Source organism: Cydia fagiglandana, chromosome 9 (assembly GCF_963556715.1).
Source record: "Cydia fagiglandana chromosome 9, ilCydFagi1.1, whole genome shotgun sequence".
NCBI classification, from domain to species: domain Eukaryota; kingdom Metazoa; phylum Arthropoda; class Insecta; order Lepidoptera; family Tortricidae; genus Cydia; species Cydia fagiglandana.
Window position 1 is genome coordinate 1,948,203 of NC_085940.1, and position 21,772 is coordinate 1,969,974.

General features: G+C 41.2%; 1 protein-coding gene across 1 annotated transcript in view; it reads left to right on the plus strand.

Moving 5' to 3' along the window:
- The window catches only part of LOC134667210 (thrombospondin type-1 domain-containing protein 7A-like), a 226,772-nt gene that overhangs the window by 159,851 nt on the left and 45,149 nt on the right, over positions 1-21,772 (plus strand). The window contains exons 5-9 of the mRNA XM_063524538.1: positions 13,429-13,574; positions 14,804-14,932; positions 16,042-16,250; positions 19,428-19,533; positions 20,511-20,719. Of these exons, the coding sequence (XP_063380608.1) occupies positions 13,429-13,574; positions 14,804-14,932; positions 16,042-16,250; positions 19,428-19,533; positions 20,511-20,719 (799 nt within the window). The remainder of the gene's footprint in view (positions 1-13,428; positions 13,575-14,803; positions 14,933-16,041; positions 16,251-19,427; positions 19,534-20,510; positions 20,720-21,772) is intronic.

Sequence of the window (21,772 nt, forward strand, 5' to 3'; positions counted from 1 at the left end):
GGAATGCACCTTATTTTTTGACCACCGTGTATATTAGATTTGTATTTTTAATGTCTCTGCTATATTATTGACTCACATAATTGTATTCACTTTTATATGAATTCCACAGTGAATTGGTTTTAACTGTCATGACTCATACTGTGTAATTTGTTGAATAAAAAAAATGTCTGGTATCGGTACTTATTACTTCAATGTCGTTGAAGAGCGTGCCTTTAATTGTATGAGAGCGGCTAAATATTTATCATATTTAGTACTATTGTTTTTGAGTACGTTAGCTACAAAAACCCAGTATCTACCACAGTGTTTATAATTTATGACCTACATAAGGGCGCCGCGTTTAGCATACCCAGTATACCCCCGTCGCTGACAATTAGAAGGAATATTTAATTCGCACAGGTCGTAACCTTCTATCGATCGTCCACCGACATGAACGTTTTACAATGTTTGCCGTTAACTTTAGCCCAAACACTGTGTACCTATGTTTAAACTCTTAGTGTACAAAATAAACACAAAACATACAGAATAAGCTGTACAAAGATCAACTGAACGCAACTGTTAATTTGATAAATTTACTACAATAAACACTGTATGAAATGTTAAGCCCTACTTTTCCCTTTTATAATATACCTGTCTGTCTGTCTGCTTATATATCGTAAATAGAATCAAACATTATATTTTAGATCAAAGCTATATTTCAGTAAATAGAGCTATATTTACTCTAACTCTAATTCGCAACGCCATGATAACAGAACCCCTAGTGTAAATTTTACCATCGATAGCGTGACTACGCGTTTGCGTTAAGTCTTATTTTGTATGTGATTTTTAACAGCGTGCCAAGCGGGAATTTTTGGAAACTCAACATTCCATACAAAATGAGACTTAACACAAACGCGTACGTCACGTCACGCTATCGAATGAAATTGACACTAGGGTTAGTGCGACATAAGATAGTAGAAATTAAAAGCGTATTCTCTTTATTTTCAATAATAATATGTACATATTGAATATAAAATAACTTATTAAAATAAACTAAAACTACAAACAACATAAAATTAATGCTAAAATAAAAGAAACTTACCTATAAAATAAAAAACCTAATTATAAAAAGAATACCCCCTCTAGTAGTCCGCCTGTGAAATTAAATAAAATGGAACTAAAAAAAATCATACTGACAGTTACATAGGAAGTGGCGCCCTCAATAATTTTCCACAATTTCTTGTCGGACTATACTTACATGCACCCTGTAAGTATAACATAAAGCCTTACGTAATCCGGTCAGTATTTCTGTTCCAGCATGCAGACAAAGAACCTTTGTAATACTATGTAACACTGTGTATATCAACAAATATAAAGTCACAAACTGACTGGAGATTTCGTAGAAATACCAACTCTATTGCAGCTGCTTAAGAATTAAATTAGAACTTGTGCTTAGTGTTATATATGAGCTTTTGAAAGTAAGAGTTGATTACCGTGGTGTTAGTTACATTCGGACATTGTTCCGTATAATATCCAGTTACGTGTGAAATATAGGATAATTTACTTGGAAACTTCGCTGGAACAAGAATTTCGTGGGAAATATATGATCAAGAGTATAGATATATTCTGACTTAAATAACGCTTACATGCCATTATACTAAGCGCCACTTGCACTAACCCGGGGTTAAACGGGTAAACCTGGATTCCCATGGTTACCAGTACAATTTGACACTGGGTTAAGGGTTTTCCCGCTTAACCTCGAGTTAGTGGTATGGTGTAAGGCCCACTTGCACCATCTCACTAACCCGGGGTTAATCGGTTAAACCGTTAACCTAGTGTCAAGTTGTACCGGTAACCATGGCAATTCCAGGTTTAACCGGTTAACCCCAGGTTAGTGGAATGGTGCAAGTGGGCCTAAGTGGTGCTAAGCTGTGTAAGTATGTAGGTGTGTGTAACTATGTACCTACTTACATATAAATAAGTATGAATGTTCGCGATAAACCCCGTTTATACTTAAGGCCATGTTTCCACATTACTTACTTGCGTCTAGCAAATGTATGAACTTAAACCTACACTAATTAATGCAAACAACAACAGACCATAAAACACATGCCGCCACCACCAACACACTTGCCTTACCGTACCGGTTGCACATTGAGTGCACAAATTGCGATGTATGCACGAGTGGGTTCCTTATCGGGGAGCCAACTGGCGTGAAACTGCCTTCGTGACAACGGCCGGACAGTGTGCAATGTGCAGCGTCGTAAGGGGAGAAACTTCTGTAGATAGGGTGGCTATTATAGTTAATCGTGATTGGGGAGTCGATTCTACTAGAATATTTGCTTTGTTTTGAACTGATTTTCTTGACGGTCGTCTTGGTTGTTGACGCGTATCTCACGCATGTTAGTCCTGCAGCGCTGGCTATATTTTGAGCCCTAACTTAAAGTAATATTAAAGTCAAATTTTTTTTCGCTTACGAATGCTGTTTTAAGATGTTAATCTTACATTTTGTTTTGTGTCACAGATATTATTTGCTTTTTAAGTTATTTAATAATTTGTGGTAATTATTTTTATTTTGAATTATTTTGGAGAAAAGAATATTCGAGAGAAAACATGTAACTGTGTCGCATTTAGGATAGTTTTTTTAATGTGAAAACATAGTTTGTGTCAATTACGTCCATTGCAATCGGATACTATGTCATACTATTCAAAATGACTCAAAAAATAATTAAAGTTAAAATAAATTGCTGACGTCGCATTTAATCGTATCAATATGTACATTACATGTTTTTGTGTCTTATTGAGGCACAGCTTCATAAGATTTTTTGATAATTTTGTTCTAACAGGCTATTACCATAACAAAAGAATATTAAGGTTACTAGAGTTCACACCTTATTAATATAAAAGGCGGGATAAATAAGAAATATGAATTTGTGTCAGTTTCATCCATTGCATAAACAAATAATACAAAAATAATGTTCGCGTTCATACGACGTTAGCGGGTGGCTCTTAACGGGCAACGCGGGCCGTGCACGGGGAGCGGGCGCGGCGGGCGCGGCGCGACCTTGGCTTGACGGCGGGTAAGGGCCTCTCTCTAAAAACCACACGTTGCGTACGCAACGCATGTTTACTTCGCCTGCGCGCCAAATTAACGCAACTTATGCAAAGTTATACTACTACAAAGAGAACTTGTACATTATGTCACCATTTAGCAAAATAACTGTAAGTGTGTAAGTAAGAAAGAGAATTAAGGTCTGTTTATATCTATACACATTGAGAATGTGAAATTCCTCTTTGACATTCGTTACGTAATGTTGATTAACAAATATGCGACATATCCATCCTGAGGGCCTACCGCGAACATCGCAATTCGCAAATTGCGGACATCTTTCTCTGTCACTTTTATTACGTCTAATTGGAGTAAAAGAGAAAGAGTTCGCAATTTACAAACTTTAGTGTTCACGGTTACGCATCATATACTTGTGACAATGACAGGGAAAGGGTACCACTTGAGTAAAATTTGCTTATTAATGCCGTGACTTGAGGTAACTTTCATTCTTTGATAAAAATATTACTTCTTGAACTTAATTTATATTAATGTTATTAATATTTTGATTTCTATATCTAATTATCTAATCAAGTCTAACTTCAATATATCTTAATTATATGGACTAATAAATTTTAATATAAACATTTTTTTTTATTATAAATAGCACAAACCAGTCTTTCCATACTTAACGTAAATTATGCACATTTTTTTTAATGTATTTTTTTGTTCTTAGCATTTTTTTACAATAGATATTATTAATATTACACGTATTGAGGTTATTTAAAGCCTTTTTATTCTTATGTTTGAATACATTTACCTTAAATAATAATTACCAACACTTATGATAGTTCAAGCTTCTTGAATAATACCTGTGGGTTCAATTGGCGTAAAGGACATTTTGGCGAAAATAAGTTATATCCACTACCGTAGCCTCAAAGGGCTTAACTGACAAAACGGATTTTCCAGGAGAGCAAAATACCAGTTTTGTTTTGAGAAAAAAATCAGACACTTTTGTTTGTTTGAATTAACTGATGCCTGTATGTAGTGTATGTGGCTTATTCCTAATTTTTTGAGGTCTTTTAAACTGATTTCTTGAATACAATGCTTATTTACGAAAATAGCATATCCGTTACGCCAAAAAACACGACTATTTTTAAAAAGGCGTCCCTTACGCCTCTTCTTTACAATATTGGCAACTTGCATTTAGGGAACACTATACTTCTAGTACTATAGTTTACATTTTTTTCCGAAAAATTATAGAGATGTTTCCACTGTCAAGTTTTCCCCATTTTTGTTATTTTGGATACTTAAACGTGGAAAAGGTCGTTTTCTTAGCCACAAAAACAATGTTTTTTTTTTATTTGTTTATATTACTTCAAGTATATTAATTTAATTTGGTAGGTGAGAAGAGATCTCTGCTAAAAACAATTGAAAACCGAAGGGGAAACATGTTGGGGCACATGATACGTCACGATACTTACATAAACTCTATAATTGAAGGCAGAATAGAAGAACAGAGAGGCAGAGGAAGACCGAGACGTGCATATATTGACCAGGCCAAAGAGAAAATTAATGTAGTGACGTGACGCATCAGGAGCTCAAAACAGTGGCAGAGAAAAGAACGGAATGGCGAATACTCCACCGACAAGAGCTAGGCTACTATGAAGTATTTGAACAAATTAAATTGAAGTATTATTATTATACATTTACCCTCAATAATAATTACCAACACTTTTGATAGTTCAAGCTTCTTGGATAATAATTACCTTTGGGTTCAATTGGCGTAAAGGACAATTTGGTGAAAATGAGTTATATCGACTACCGTAGGCTCAAAGGGCTTAACTGACAAAACGCGATTTTTCAGGAGAGCCAAAAAACAGTTTTGTTTGAGGAAAAAAATCAGACCTTTTTTGTTTGTTTGAATAAACTAATGCCTGTATGTGGCTTATTCCTAACTTTTTGAGGTCTTTTAAACTGATTTCTTGAACTTACAATACAATGCTTATTAACGAAAATAGCATGTCCGTTACGCCAAAAAACACGACTGTTTTTAAGAAGGGCGTCCCTTACGTCTCTTCTTTATTGTTTATCTTATTAGAAAAAGGGCGTAATGTACTAAACTTTAAACTGTTTTAGTACCATTTGGCGTAAATCCAATAATTTCGTTGCAATATTGCCAGTATTGCTACTACTTGCATTTAGGGAACACTATACTTCTAAGTACTTACTATAATTTACATTTTTGTTCCGAAAAAATATAGAGATTTATTTATTTATTATTTCAAATAACAAATTGCACCTTACAGCTAATGCCAAAGCGGCACAAATTGGAACACATTAACAACATAAAGCATTTTTAACATTATTTATAACAATACAATATACAGCTAAGACACATGTATTCATTATGGTATGGTACTCTTAGGCATCTCTATTTCTAACATCCTCTTGCATTCCATCGTCACTCGCCCCATCGCACTCACAAATAAATCGCACTGCGGCTGTGCCTCGAGCAGGGAGTTGAGCAGCACGTGCGCGCGCGCGACCAACGCCTGCGCGTGCGCCTGCGTGCGCGCGGAGCCCCCCGCCAGCAGCGGGTGCCGGCGCGCGCGGGTGTATTGGTTAGGTACGAACAGGCGCACGCAGACTTCGACAAGTTTTATACTGTCGATTTTATTCCTAAAGATTGCCAATATAAATTTGGCTAATGAGAGCGACCTTCGTAACTGTAAGGAGTCATACCCGAGTTGACCCTGTAAGAATAAGATAGGGTACATGTACGGATAATAGCCGTATAGCCTCTTATACAAAGCCCTTAGGTACATTTTCTGGACCTGTTCTAACATGAGAATATATTTATTCTCATGCGGACTCCAGACTACAGAATTCGTCTCCAGTAAGGTCCGGACGAATGCAGCATAGAGCACGCGAGTGGCGTATACGCTCAGGGACCCAGAATTACGCAAAACGAATCCCAGATTCCCAGCCTCTTGTAAGCCGCATCCGTCACTGCCTGAACATGATCGCGAAATGAGAGTGCAGGGTCGAAGAGCACACCTAGATCACGGACGCGGGCCGAACGTGCTATACAAGCATCCCCGATGGCATACTCATACTACATAGGCCCCTGCGATCGCGAAAAGGTCATCACCTCACACTTACTAGAGTTAAAATATAATGAGATGTAGTATTCACTGTTAAGTTTTTCCACATTTTTGTTATTTTGAATACTTAAACGTGGAAAAGGTCGTTTTCTTAGCCACTAAAACAATGTTCTATTTATTTGTTTAGGTATATTACTTCAACAGAATCACTGCTGTCCTACCATTGATGTATATATTGATATACAACAATTTCTAACAAATTAATTTAACTATAGAAAGTATTATGCGTTATTTCTGTTTGTAATGTTAATTAGATTATAAATTTTACTTTTACATACTAAAATACTATTAGGTACAATAGTAGTTTAGAAATTTCATATGCCTATTCAGTAAAACTTAATAAATATGATCGCATATTTATGACATTACATTAGAGTAGAAAAAGGCCAGGCTTACGTACTTCTATGGATTTAAATGCAAACGTTATACCTAGACAGTAACTTTCATAAGGTTAATCCTGTAAATTAGGGTTTAAACAAAAAAATATTAATATTACGTCTTAATTAATATTACCAATGACCCAGTCACAAACAAAACTAATAGTTATCAGTCTAACCTTAATTAAACGCCATAATTATTATTTGAATATAGTCATGTTTTATTATTTTTATAAAACTGATGAAAAAGTACTAGAGATGCAAGGGATAGTTGTTTGGCTGGATACCGGATATTCGGCCTGACCATCGGCCGAATATCCGGTATCCGGCCGCCGAATATCCGGTCAGAGGAACTATACCTACGTTTCGGTTTTTCAGGTGCGCATTCTGCAGGTTTGACCTGTTTCCTAGTAAACGTTCGCGCACACTCATTTCTAGGTTCGAAATGAGTGCGCGTACAAGTCAGTAGAATGATTAAATTGTTTTAAAATAATAAATAAGTACGATTATGACCGTGTCTGTTTCTTAAATCCAATTTTATTACTCTGAAATCAAGCAATGTTACTATCCGGTATCCGGCCGGATAGTAAAATAATAACCGGATAGGCCAATACCGGATAGTAACCGGATATCCGGTGCATCTCTAAAAAGTACCCACTAGTTCAGTTTAAATTGTCAAAATTTAGTAACCCTATAAATAAAGCAATGAGCACATGAGCAGGTAATGCAAGTACCTACTTAACAAAAAAAAAGAGAAGGAAAGTAGGTATAACTAGGTCATCCCACTTAAACACAAAAAAGCAACAATTATAAACCCGAAATTATACATAGTATGGGGGCGCCGGCGTATCTCTTACATTGAATCTCTCTCTCGCATAAATATACAATAGTTATACTTTTTTTATACATTAGTTGTGAGCGTAACGTACATTTAGCACTCAAAAATTTCCGATGCAAAAGGGCGTATCGTACACAAAGTTGGGAGTTACGCCAAAATGCCTCACAACATTTTTTTTTATTGGCAGATACGGCCAAATGCGTTGGAAAACTGTGTTCAAGCATTGATTTTTCATAGGGCTTAACGGACATTTTTTTCAAGTTATCGATACGTTAAATATACTATTCGATAGAGAAAAAAATACTGAGTATAACAGCATTTTTGCTATTTTGTCCCTTACGCCCTTTGAGCCTACGGTAGTCGTTATATACAGTTTTGTTCAGAATTCCAAGCGCTTTCGTTCTGTATAGTAAAATTTTTTATATCTCTTAAAAAGTTGCCTTCACGACCCAATTTTTGCACTATGAGCTTGTAAAAACAGCTTATCTAAAGGGGCGTAAATGACCAGTTATAAATTAGAAATTCATAGATATTATCGTTAAGGTTACCGCTAATATAAATATGATTGTAAATGACTTACATGTCTTTTGTCGTCCTTTAAGCCCTTCATTTGTCTTGACTCTTGATGATTTTTCATATCGTATCTCGTATGGTCAATATGGTCGTAAAGGACATATTTTACTATTGACAATTATTATTTTACTTGCCCTTTATGACCCGCCCTAAAATGATTTTACCATAAGTATATGAAGCGAACAAGGTTGTAAAGGACTTTTCTAATATTTGTATCGTTTACTACCACGAATTAGTTTCTAAACTCTAAATTTAAAACAAGTAACATGGACTTAGCGACACGGACTTACATTTCTCTTCAAATTAAAAACCTCAGCTCGGTGTTTTTCAGCAACTATCATCCCTTTACTCGAAGTGGAATTTTATACAAATAACCTGTCAGAGAGTCCTTATGGCAAGGATAAAGTGGTACCTTTTGATTGCGAACGTCACGAATGTTGGTCAGTATGAGGAGCCTACATTTTATTTTTAAATATACTTACAACATACCTACTCCCACACTATGAAAAGACTTAATATAATAATTATGCCTCCGAATGAAATAAATACACTGTAATGGCTCCTCTACACGATGGGCCAACGCTGGCCACTCCAAGGTGTAGTAATTAAAAGCCGGTTTATAGCTGACTGACGTTTATTGTCAAATTATCTGAAATCTCATGTGCCAGTATAGTAACAACCTTTTTACAATCGTAGCATCTCTCCCTCTTAAGTTAGCTACCCGGTATAATAAAATAAAGTTTTAACTAAACGTTTAAACGATTTACCATAATAGAACACAACCAGAAACATAAACACAGCTAGTATTATTTACTGACTAACACTACACTTAGCTAGACTTTTGGGCCCGCATCCAAGCGCGCAACGCACGGGCGGAAGCATCGGGCGGTGGCGCGGCCGGAGCAATCGGAGCATCCACCGTTGGCGTAAGGACTCCCGCGCTACCGGGAAGGTACTGCGTCAAAGGCTGCTCTGGTGTTGCCAGAGCTTCACCGTCCGATACATCCTCAAACGCTTCGTCAGCACCCATACCCTTGATCTACATGCCTTCGCCATTCGATTCCCTGACCCATATCAACCGTATACGAAACTGGACCAGTATGCGACTTAACCCTACCTTCGGACCACTTCTCCCCCCTTACGATCACAGTTACGATAGGTATTGGAAAAGAAACGTATTAAGAGCAGTAGGTACGTCCGCGCCTTCGTGTAGAGCTCTTTTCATAGCTTCTTTAATTGTTTTTGTCGCATTTTCAGCGGCACCGTTGCCTTATGGCCTGTATGGTGCTGACGTAACGTACTTAATACAATATTCTACAAAAAACTTCTTAAACTCATTAGATAAGAATGACGGACCATTGTCGGTCACGAGCTGCTCAGGAAAGCCAAACCGCGCAAATACGGATCGGAACGCAAGGATAGTTGTACGAGCGTCCGTGTTTCTCATCCTCACAGCTCGCGACAGACGGCCACTCAAACAGAACATAACCATGAATTCTATTTAACACGGAATCCTTCTGCGTTTCGTATTTGAAACTAACTGGTGACGAATCTTCAACTAATTGAACATAGCTTACAGACTCCGAGGCTATAGGCGCTGCTATCAACATAATGCGCGTTTACCTAACAAAACTAGTGTCGCCTCTAAAAAGGCCTGCTTACAAGCAGAATCCCATTTCCAAACTTTGGTTCTTACCAACGCATGCAACGGATGCAACAAAAAGAGCTTACATTTGGTATAAACTTTCCGTAATAATTCAACATCCCGAGAAAACTTTTAAGTTGCGATACCTACGTCTTTCGGTTCTGGAGCATTGGAAATGGCCTCTAGCTTAGTCCTATCTGGTCGTTAACCATCTTTGTTAATAATGAAACCTAAATAATTTACTTCATTTTGTAACAACTTACATTTGCTTAATTTTAAGGTCATTCCCATGGTGCGTATAAGCGTTCAAGTACAGCGCGCAAGTTTTGCATGTGCGGCATTAGGCCCGGTCACGCAAATGTCATCCAGGAAAACAACACAATTAGGAATCCCGCGCAGAGTTTCCTCCATAAGCTTTTGGAACCTCCCCGGAATGCCCTAAAGCCCATACGGTGTGCGACGGTACACAAAAGTACCCACATGAGTGATGATTGCAGTGTACGGCTGCGAGTCCTTCGTCAACAGACACTGTTCGTAAACGTGACGTAAATCCAGTTTAATGTACTGCTCCCCCCCGCTAAGATTAGCGAACAGCTCCTCTAAGATGCGAGGTAAAGGATAATAGTCACGCTTAAGCTTAGGATTTACCGTCACCTTGCAATCACCACAAATGCGCAATTCTCCATTTTGTTTAACTACCGGTACTATTGGTGTTCCATAGTCAGAATGATCAACTCGGCACAGGGTTCCGTCGCGGTCCAAACGTTCAAGTTCGCGTTCAATCCGTTCGCGCAACGCGAGCGGTACCGGCCTCGCACGAACATAAACAGGGTCGTGTTCTGTGAGCTGTAATTGAATGCCTTTTTTACAAGTACCTAATTTATCCGTGAACACCTCTGGGAATTCACTACACAGCTGGGTCACCAGTCTGTCCTCCTCCACTATCTCATTTATAAATCCTCATCAGATTCTTCGTCCATGTAATTTTGCCGTCCGAACTGTCGACAAGCCTCATCGCGTCCTTGACCGCACATCACCTTCAAGTGACCGCGCGTTTTGCATTCATCACAGTTGTAATGCATATATTTACACTTGTCCGGCCGGTGCGCCTTCCCGCACCGCCAGCACTGCGCCTGGTCGCCGCGCGCCGTGCCGCCCCGGGCCGCGGCCACGCCGCCGCCGGCTCCGGGCCCGCGCCTGTCGCGCCGAGCACTCGCGTGATGCAAACCTTCGCCAATATCGCCGCCGCCGCCGTCGCAGCCCGAGGTGCTCCCTGGCGCCACCACTGCGCCGCTCACCTCCGCGTGCTTCTCCGCGGCCTCTAGGGCGAGAGCCAGCTCCACCGCTTCTTTATACTGAATATTTTTTTCAGCGAATATCCGAGATCGCATCGCCTCGTTTGCCAGTCCCGACACGAACTGGTCGCGCAGATTCTCCTCGAGCTTGGTGCCGAAACTGCAAGTGCTCGCTAAATGCTTTAAGTTCTGCAAATATTCTGCGAGCGGCTCGCCGACTCGCTCTCGGCGCAGCCTAAAGACGTGCCGCTCGGCAATCTCGGATCGCTGCGGTTCCAAATGATCAGTTAATAATTTTACCAGCTCTTCAAATGTTTTGGCCTCAGGAAGTGTCGGTGAACACAAATCGCACATAAGAGTATACGTGGCATGCCCGACAACTGTTATCAGCAGAGGCACCTTCAGTTCGGTCTTCACTTCATTTAATACCGTGTACTGTTCCACTCTGCGGATATATGCCGGCCACTGTTTAGATGTCAAGTCAAACGGTTCCAACTTCCCGAAAGGCATTTTTAAATACTAAATAGCCCGATAAATTAACTGAAAATACAAATAAAATCCGAAATCCTGTCGCCAATGTAGTAATTAAAAGCCGGTTTATAGCTGACTGACGTTTATTGTCAAATTATCTGAAATCTCATGTGCCAGTATAGTAACAACCTTTTTACAATCGTAGCACAAGGGAGCAAGTAGGTACTCGCTACCCGCGTAGGTAGCCTTCCCCGCGTACGCCGTTCATGCAAAGTTTTATTTTGCCAAATAGTAAAAAACCGTTGTTGAAAATGACCCAAATTATGAATGTTGTCTCGATGTGGCATTATAATAATGTAGACGTAAACTTAATGACATGAATTTTTTTTTGTGGCAGATACATGATGTTTATAAGAAAAAAAAAGATTAAAAATAAAAGCGGTGGATGAATTTGACACACATTTGTTTGAATAATATATTATAATATCCTGTGAAGTACAACACTTCACTTACCGACTATAATTTTATTTTAGGCATTTTAGGTTCACTATTAGGTATTTATTAAATGTCATTATACCCGTGGATGAAAATGACACAAAATGCGTGTGTACGTCAGAAGCCACTTTGCTTTTACAGGGAAACAAAGAATTTCATCTCGAATATTCTTTTTACCGAATGCTGTTTAAAAAAAGAAATACCTAAATTTCTACCTAAGCAAATACCTAGGATGACACAAATTATTATTCTTAGGTTTAGTATGTGGTCTGAAAACTATATGTAAAAAATAGGCAACATTAATAATCTTATAACTTGAAAAGTTATTGCTATCGGACTATGTACAGTGGCGTTTAAAAATGTATTAATAGGTATGTATATGTCGACCGTAATGCCTTAATATTACGATTGAAACATATCTCCACGCACTTTTAAACGCCAGTGTACCAATCGTATGAAAATAAGATCAAAACCGAAACAAGTTGTTGAATCAGAATCGGGCTTTATTCAGGAAGATGCTAATACTTATGTCAGTACATATTAACCCGTAGAGCGCCCTAGTATCACACGTGTGAAACTAACACTACTACTGTGATAGTAGGGCGCCCAACGGGTTAAAGATATATTTTGGGAAGCGAAACGTGATATTGACCTTCAAGGACTTTTTTATGAGAACTTTTGAACAGCTGTCGTATTTTAATTACTTTAATTACTAACTAGTAGGTATAAAAACTAAATAACTAGTTTAATTGTTGACAAAGCCTGTGGCCACGTGACTCCGTCTAGCGTCTGTTTTTTATCATTTATTAAAACGAGACTTAATCGCGTTTAATTGTCTAAATTGCCTCGGATGTTTTGAGGACAGCTTTGTCCCTGTGGTCTCGAAGAAAGACTCGATTAAGTCCCGTCTCCATAAATAATATCATGTAAAAGTAAGGAAGTTTTTTTTACATAAAGATTTTAAAGATATCGTTAAAAGATGTAATCGTCTTTCGGTAGATGTCGCTATACGCCACCCCAAAGGCGTGTATATGTCGGCGGCCGATCGTAAGATCAGGCATATCGTGAAATTCCTAGGCATATCGTGAAACGTGAAAATCTTCGACTCGTTCCCTGAGCCGACGGAGCCCCGCTACGCGGAGCTCCTATTTCTGGGCAGTTTGCCCTTAGGGCATCTGAAGCAACCTAACGAACCTATCCTACATCTTGGATTAATGTGACTATCGTCAAAACATTACACAGGAACATTACGATCTGCCTGATAACTATACCTGCCGACATATACATAAGGGAAGGAATGGAAAGATTCGCGACGTTCTGTTAGGCTTCCATAGGTCAATTGGTTAGAGAATAGAGCAAACGCACGGATTGCCGTGGCTGCGGGTTCAAGTCCTGCTGGAAGAGTACATTTTTCAATTTTTTTCCTTTAATATAAAATTTGGAATATCGCTACTACGTATCTGCATGTTTAAAAATTGGGTAAGGAAGTTTTAAATTAGTGTACTGTTTTTAATATTTATTGAATATGATTGATATTAATTACAGGTATTGCGGGTCTGCTCTAGCGCGCGTCGGGACCTCCCGCGTCTGTATCTTACGAGAAGACTGCTCTCTCGCCGAATGGATGCCGTGGAGGCCGCGGACGGACGGTGCGCTGGTGCGGACGAGGCGCGTTCGGAGGTTACCACACGGTAAGACGACTTTCAGATATTCGACTTACATTTATATTTTTGAAATAATTCGGTCCAAATGTTAGGTAAGCACGCTTCAGGAAGCACACAAAATATATCTTAGTAAGAAAGAAAGAAAATACATTTATTTACGTCAAGCCAAACCAGATAAATTACAAACACATAGATCAGATGGACGTTAAAAAGGACCCCACTCAGCGTAATGCTACGGTAAGCCGCAGCGCTAATTTTCAGTGGGGACCTCACTTATAATTAACTTAAAACTAATAAGGAATACAGACGATAATTAAATAAAAACAGACAACACATATAAGATCCTCTATCATTAATCTGAATTCCTGTATGTACATACAGAAAGCGACTCCGCATGTTTCAAGTCTGTGCCTACACCACGACGATGGCAAACAAAGTAAAATTTTTGTATTGCTTTGATGAGTTTATTTGATCCTAACCAAAAATCTAGATCGATTGGCACAATGAAATCAAAAAGATTGTCACCGAGCCAATGTCGGAATTAGGTGACTACATTTTGTTTGAATAGGAAGCGTACTGTATAAGGCTTCTTGGATCTATGCCAGTGATGCGAGTTGCGGCAGTGTTATCCTCGTCCTTTCACGGCCATATTAGCACAGGGAGGGTCATAAATTTATCGGCACATGTGCTTTTGTACGATGCTGTTGTTTTGGCTTTGTCACTATACTACACCGGGCGGGCATAGACCACATTGGATATTTGACAGGTCATGTAACAAATATTAATTATAAAAGTTTGGGTGTCCACACCACACAAATTCAGTTGTTTTCATTACGTACGTTACGTACGTTAAATCGTTTGTAATCCCACTATACACTTCGCATACTTATACACTCGAGTAATACCATTGATTGAGTCACTATTTCATTGCTCTTTCTGGGTGTAGTCAATAGGAATACGTTAGTATATTCAATCATGAAGTCTTATATTATAACGAACGACAACATTTCCAACTTCTTACATGAAAAACCATTCCATTCATTTTCTTATTCCATTGGGAAAAACTTGCTCGAAAAACTACTTTAAAAATAACACGAAAGTCAGATATTGGCTGGTACTGGTAAAACGGTGTCCGTCACTTTCTATCCCACGGTGTTAAACAGTGACAGTTATTTTATCACGTGGATAAAGATATCAAAGATGGATAAAGCTATCCATAATACGCTAGCTGATCTAATTCTATAATAAATTTCCAGGCAACGGCAAGGAATGCGACGTAGTGGAAGAGGTCCGACCTGCAGCGTTGGAAGCGACGGCCCACTGGACCCCTGGACCTTGGGGCGAATGCAATGTGGCCTTTGAGATGACTGCTACGCCTAAACCTGGTTAGAACATTCTCATTGTGGATCTTGCAAAAGAAGACGGGTGTGTCCTTAAACTACGTTCAAGACCACCGGTGGACGGGCAGCAGCGTCCCTCAAATTCGGTGTACTCGACTGCGATCGCCAACCCGCCTGCCAAGCGTGGCGATTATGGCATTCACCCCCCATAAGGGGGAGGCCTATGCAGTGGACGTCTTATGGCTGAGATGATGATGAAAAGAGGATACTTAAGAGCATGCGAAGGGGAGGGTGTACTCCCATCTTAAAGGCTGCCAGCACACTTCCTACCCCTCTGGTGATACGGTTTATTCCCGGTCTTGTCGCCGTCCCACGTGACCGCCACCATAAACGAGGCGAGGATGGGAATTATTCATATAAATGTAGATATATGAATGACTGTTGTAGTATTAAGAATAATTTTAAAATTTGCATGCCGTCTTGCGATAGCGGATCAGGATGAAACAAACCTTACTAACCCTTTTTCTGCAAATAAAAATTCTGAATCTGAATCTGCACCTATGACGCCGGTGTCGCAGGTCGCAGGTGTCCTGGAAGGATGGTAATTGATTACCATTATCATCGGGTGATTCCTCTGTTCGTTTGCCTCCTAAATCAATAAAACCGGGCAAGTGCGAGTCGGACTCGCGCACGAAGGGTTCCGTACCATAATGCAAAAAAACTAAAACAAAAAAAAGCAAAAATAAAACGGTCACCCATCCAAGTACTGACCACTCCCGACGTTGCTTAACTTTGTCTGTCAAAAATCACGTTTGTTGTATGGGAGCCCCATTTAAATATTTATTTTATTCTGTTTTTAGTATTTGTTGTTATAGCGGCAACAGAAATACATCATCTGTGAAAATTTCAACTGTCTAGCTATCACGGTTCGTGAGCTACAGCCTGGTGACAGACGGACGGACGGACGGACGGACAACGAAGTCTTAGTAATAGGGTCCCGTTTTACCCATTGGGTACGGAACCCTAATAAAAAGTGAAAGATCTTCTAGCCAACATATGCTCCTCTACAGCAGTTCGATGTTTGCATATCCTGACGTCGAGCGCGTCATCCGGTATATATATTTTTGATAAACTACAATATTTAGAAATTCCAGCCAACGACGATGACAACGACGAAGCAGACGACGACGCGATTTACGACGACGACGAGGCCGATGACCTGGACGACCGCGACACGAGTCCTGCGAGTTGCGGCGGCGGCGTACAGAGGAGAGAAGCGACGTGTGTGAGGGCTGACGGGAGGGCGTTGCATCCTGTCCAGTGTGCTCATGCGCCGATGCCGATGCTTGTGCAGCCCTGTGAGGTGAGAACGAGACAAAGCGACGTTAACGTCAGTAGTTAGAGCGAGTGCAGTGTATAGGGTACAGAGAGAAGCTGATGGGAGGGCGTTGCATCCTGTCCAGTGTGCTCATGCGCCGATGCCGACGCTTGTGCAGCCCTGTAAGGTGGGAGCAAGACAGCAATTTGCATGTTATCAGTAGTTAGAGCGAGTCAGGTGAGCTGTGGTAGTGTACAGAGGAGAGAAGTATATGTGTGAGGGCAGATGGAAGGGCGTTGCATCCTGTCCAGTGTGCTCATGCGCCGATGCCTACGCTTGTGCAGCCCTGTGAGTTGGGAGCGAGACAGCAATTTGCATGTTATCAGTAGTTAGAGCGAGTCAGGTGAGCTGTGGTGGCGTACAGAGGAGAGAAGTATATATGTCAGAGCTGATGGGAGGGCGTTGCATCCTGTCCAGTGTGCTCATGCGCCGATGCCTACGCTTGTGCAGCCCTGTGAGGTAGGAGCGAGACAGCAATTTGCATGTTATCAGTAGTTAAAGCGAGTCAGGTGAGCTGTGGTGGCGTACAGAGGAGAGAAGTATATATGTCAGAGCTGATGGGAGGGCGTTGCATCCTGTCCAGTGTGCTCATGCGCCGATGCCTACGCTTGTGCAGCCCTGTGAGGTAGAAGCGAGACAGCAATTTGCATGTTATCAGTAGTTAGAGCGAGTCAGGTGAGCTGTGGTGGCGTACAGAGGAGAGAAGTATATATGTCAGAGCTGATGGGAGGGCGTTGCATCCTGTCCAGTGTGCTCATGCGCCGATGCCTACGCTTGTGCAGCCCTGTGAGGTAGGAGCGAGACAGCAATTTGCATGTTATCAGTAGTTAGAGCGAGTCAGGTGAGCTGTGGTGGCGTACAGAGGAGAGAAGTATATATGTCAGAGCTGATGGGAGGGCGTTGCATCCTGTCCAGTGTGCTCATGCGCCGATGCCTACGCTTGTGCAGCCCTGTGAGGTAGGAGCGAGACAGCAATATGCATGTTATCAGTAGTTAGAGCGAGTCAGGTGAGCTGTGGTGGCGTACAGAGGAGATAAGTTTAATGTCAGAGCTGATGGGAGGGCGTTGCATCCTGTCCAGTGTGCTCATGCGCCGATGCCTACGCTTGTGCAGCCCTGTGAGGTAGAAGCGAGACAGCAATTTGCATGTTATCAGTAGTTAGAGCGAGTCAGGTGAGCTGTGGTGGCGTACAGAGGAGAGAAGTATATATGTCAGAGCTGATGGGAGGGCGTTGCATCCTGTCCAGTGTGCTCATGCGCCGATGCCTACGCTTGTGCAGCCCTGTGAGGTAGGAGCGAGACAGCAATTTGCATGTTATCAGTAGTTAGAGCGAGTCAGGTGAGCTGTGGTGGCGTACAGAGGAGAGAAGTATATATGTCAGAGCTGATGGGAGGGCGTTGCATCCTGTCCAGTGTGCTCATGCGCCGATGCCTACGCTTGTGCAGCCCTGTGAGGTAGGAGCGAGACAGCAATTTGCATGTTATCAGTAGTTAGAGCGAGTCAGGTGAGCTGTGGTGGCGTACAGAGGAGAGAAGTTTAATGTCAGAGCTGATGGGAGGGCGTTGCATCCTGTCCAGTGTGCTCATGCGCCGATGCCTACGCTTGTGCAGCCCTGTGAGGTAGAAGCGAGACAGCAATTTGCATGTTATCAGTAGTTAGAGCGAGTCAGGTGAGCTGTGGTGGCGTACAGAGGAGAGAAGTATATATGTCAGAGCTGATGGGAGGGCGTTGCATCCTGTCCAGTGTGCTCATGCGCCGATGCCTACGCTTGTGCAGCCCTGTGAGGTAGGAGCGAGACAGCAATTTGCATGTTATCAGTAGTTAGAGCGAGTCAGGTGAGCTGTGGTGGCGTACAGAGGAGAGAAGTTTAATGTCAGAGCTGATGGGAGGGCGTTGCATCCTGTCCAGTGTGCTCATGCGCCGATGCCTACGCTTGTGCAGCCCTGTGAGGTAGAAGCGAGACAGCAATTTGCATGTTATCAGTAGTTAGAGCGAGTCAGGTGAGCTGTGGTGGCGTACAGAGGAGAGAAGTATATATGTCAGAGCTGATGGGAGGGCGTTGCATCCTGTCCAGTGTGCTCATGCGCCGATGCCTACGCTTGTGCAGCCCTGTGAGGTAGGAGCGAGACAGCAATTTGCATGTTATCAGTAGTTAGAGCGAGTCAGGTGAGCTGTGGTGGCGTACAGAGGAGAGAAGTATATATGTCAGAGCTGATGGGAGGGCGTTGCATCCTGTCCAGTGTGCTCATGCGCCGATGCCTACGCTTGTGCAGCCCTGTGAGGTAGGAGCGAGACAGCAATTTGCATGTTATCAGTAGTTAGAGCGAGTCAGGTGAGCTGTGGTGGCGTACAGAGGAGAGAAGTATATATGTCAGAGCTGATGGGAGGGCGTTGCATCCTGTCCAGTGTGCTCATGCGCCGATGCCTACGCTTGTGCAGCCCTGTGAGTTGGGAGCGAGACAGCAATTTGCATGTTATCAGTAGTTAGAGCGAGTCAGGTGAGCTGTGGTGGCGTACAGAGGAGATAAGTTTAATGTCAGAGCTGATGGGAGGGCGTTGCATCCTGTCCAGTGTGCTCATGCGCCGATGCCTACGCTTGTGCAGCCCTGTGAGGTAGGAGCGAGACAGCAATTTGCATGTTATCAGTAGTTAGAGCGAGTCAGGTGAGCTGTGGTGGCGTACAGAGGAGAGAAGTATATATGTCAGAGCTGATGGGAGGGCGTTGCATCCTATCCAGTGTGCTCATGCGCCGATGCCTACGCTTGTGCAGCCCTGTGAGGTAGAAGCGAGACAGCAATTTGCATGTTATCAGTAGTTTGAGCGAGTCAGGTGAGCTGTGGTGGCGTACAGAGGAGAGAAGTATATATGTCAGAGCTGATGGGAGGGCGTTGCATCCTGTCCAGTGTGCTCATGCGCCGATGCCTACGCTTGTGCAGCCCTGTGAGGTAGGAGCGAGACAGCAATTTGCATGTTATCAATAGTTAGAGCGAGTCAGGTGAGCTGTGGTGGCGTACAGAGGAGGCGAAGGAGGAATTTCATTTTGCTTGGCAAGGTTTGACGTATAGGCGGCTAGAGGTTAGTAATTTACAGTTTAGTAATTTATGCCCAGTATCTTTTGCATGGAAACTTACAATAAAAATCATACTTGAATGATTGTTCCAGGTCCCTTGCCCACGCGACTGTGAAGTGGGGGAGTGGAGCGAATGGGAAGCCTGCCAACCGACTGACAAGTGCCCCCTGAATCCGGTGCAGCAGCTAACTAGCAGTGGTAAGTACAATAATGGGTCAAACAGATCACTGTGTTATGTCTTTCTGTGTTGTGTAATGTTTCTGATCACTATATTTGGCAAGATTTAATATATTTTGGATTAGAAAAATTGAGAAAACAATACTCCGAAGCGATTTTTGCCCCAGCTCCAGAACAAGGAATTGACAAGTTTGCAATCATGGATAAGGGTCAAACAGATCACTGTAGACATACACAAGAGTTAAGGGCTTTAAAGGTTAATTTTCTTATTTAACCCTTATCCACGTGAAAAGGTCCTCCTTTTATTTAGAGAACTATGATAAAATCATTACTTACGTGCCCACAAGCTGTTAACTATTGCCCACAGGAGAGAAAACTAGTGTGTTTGCGCGAACTGTACATTTTTGTCTCCTGTGGGCAATAGTTAACAGTTTGTGGGCATGTAAGTAATGATTTTATCATAGTTCTCTAAATAAAAGGAGGACCTTTTCACGTGGATAAGGGTTAAATAAGAAAATTAACCTTTATAGCCCTTAACTCTAGTGTATGTCTACAGGAAAGACGTTACACAGTGATCTGTTTGACCCTTATCCATGATTGCAAACTTGTCAATTCCTTGTTGTGGAGCTGGGACGAAAATCTCTTCAGAGTATTGTTTTCTCCGTTTTTCTGATCCAATATATATTAAATCTTGCCAAACATAGTGATCAGAAACATGAAAACGAATATATACTGGACCTTTCTCCATGAATGCAACCATTGAGCTCAGATTCTTCCATTCGGCATAAAATATAAAAAAGCTGAGGTAACGATATAATAAGTAGCGGTCTTATTCTCTGTCTAAATGATATAATAAGTAGCGGTCTTATTCTCTGTCTAAATGATTCAGGGAAGTTACCAAAAGTATGAGTTCTATTACCTAAGTACCACGAAGATTATCTGGCTTTATACTCGGTAATGCTTTCGATTTTTTTCAGCCTTTATTGTTTATCCTGCAGGCTATAGCGTCCGTCGCCGCCGCGTAACCGCAGCGGCGTCCGGTGGCGGAGCCCCCTGCTCGCCTTTAGAAGAGAAGAGAACTTGCGCCGCCCCGCGCTGTGCAGCGTGGAAACCCCTGCCTTGGGGTTCTTGTGTGCTGAACCAACCGCATACTACGTGTGGCCCTGGGCGGAGGAGCCGAGAACTGAGATGCGTTGGGCATAACGGGGTTAGATCATTCATTTCATTCATTCATTTATTCACAAGCAATATGTACATCGCATTGGAAATTATACATAAAAATTGGCTAACACAAAAGAAATACACAATAACATACAAAAAATACACGTTAATTTGCCCAACTATCACAAAAGTAATTTACTAATTAAAAATAAATACAGTAAAATATAAACAAGGATTACCTACACGTTAATTAACAAAAGTAATTTACTAATTAAAAAAAAAAAAGAAACAACAATTAAAAAAATATATAAAATGTCAATATTAACTTATAAATCTAAAAACCAACAAATATGTCAATTAATGGTCAATTACGGAATAATTATATTATCTATATATGTCATATGAATAATTCTTAGTGTATATATTTAATGTCAATTCAATAAATAATTTCAATTAGTAGGCTGACAAAATTCTTCCACTGAGTACAAACACTTGCTTAGCAAAAAAGCCTTGAGCTTGGTTTTAAACATGTTCACATTGACGATCATCTTCAATTCAACCGGTAATCTATTAAAGAGAATAATGGCCTGATAGCTTGCTGAGTGCTTCACTACTTTAAGCTTAGCCGTGATTGTTTGTGGCAAGTCTTTTCTCCTAGACCATCACTTTTTTATTAAAGTTACCGTTTTATTGCGGTCCTTCTTCGTCCTTTATATTATAATCTTAGGTCCCCTATGTGAGGTAGAGGCCGGTCACCGTGCGTCACCATCGCGTTTTGTTTTTGTCTGTGTTTCACACCTCAGATCAAGTTAGCCAATCATCAATCGTGTTTCCAACTCACTGTCCGTAGCAAGGTGTTGCATCATTCTTTCTTTATTACTCACTTTATTTATGACTATTTGCAATTTGGTTTTGGGTCTAAAATAGTTATCTCTATCTTCAAGTTTTAGGGTCGGTTGCACTAAACCGGTTGTCACCGTAAAAACATTCGAAAATTGTATAGTTCTCTGCCGAGGGATGTCGATCAGTTCGTCAATGTGATCGGTGTACCAGTCACACATTAGACGGCGTCAGAGATATGTACATATACGGCGTAACT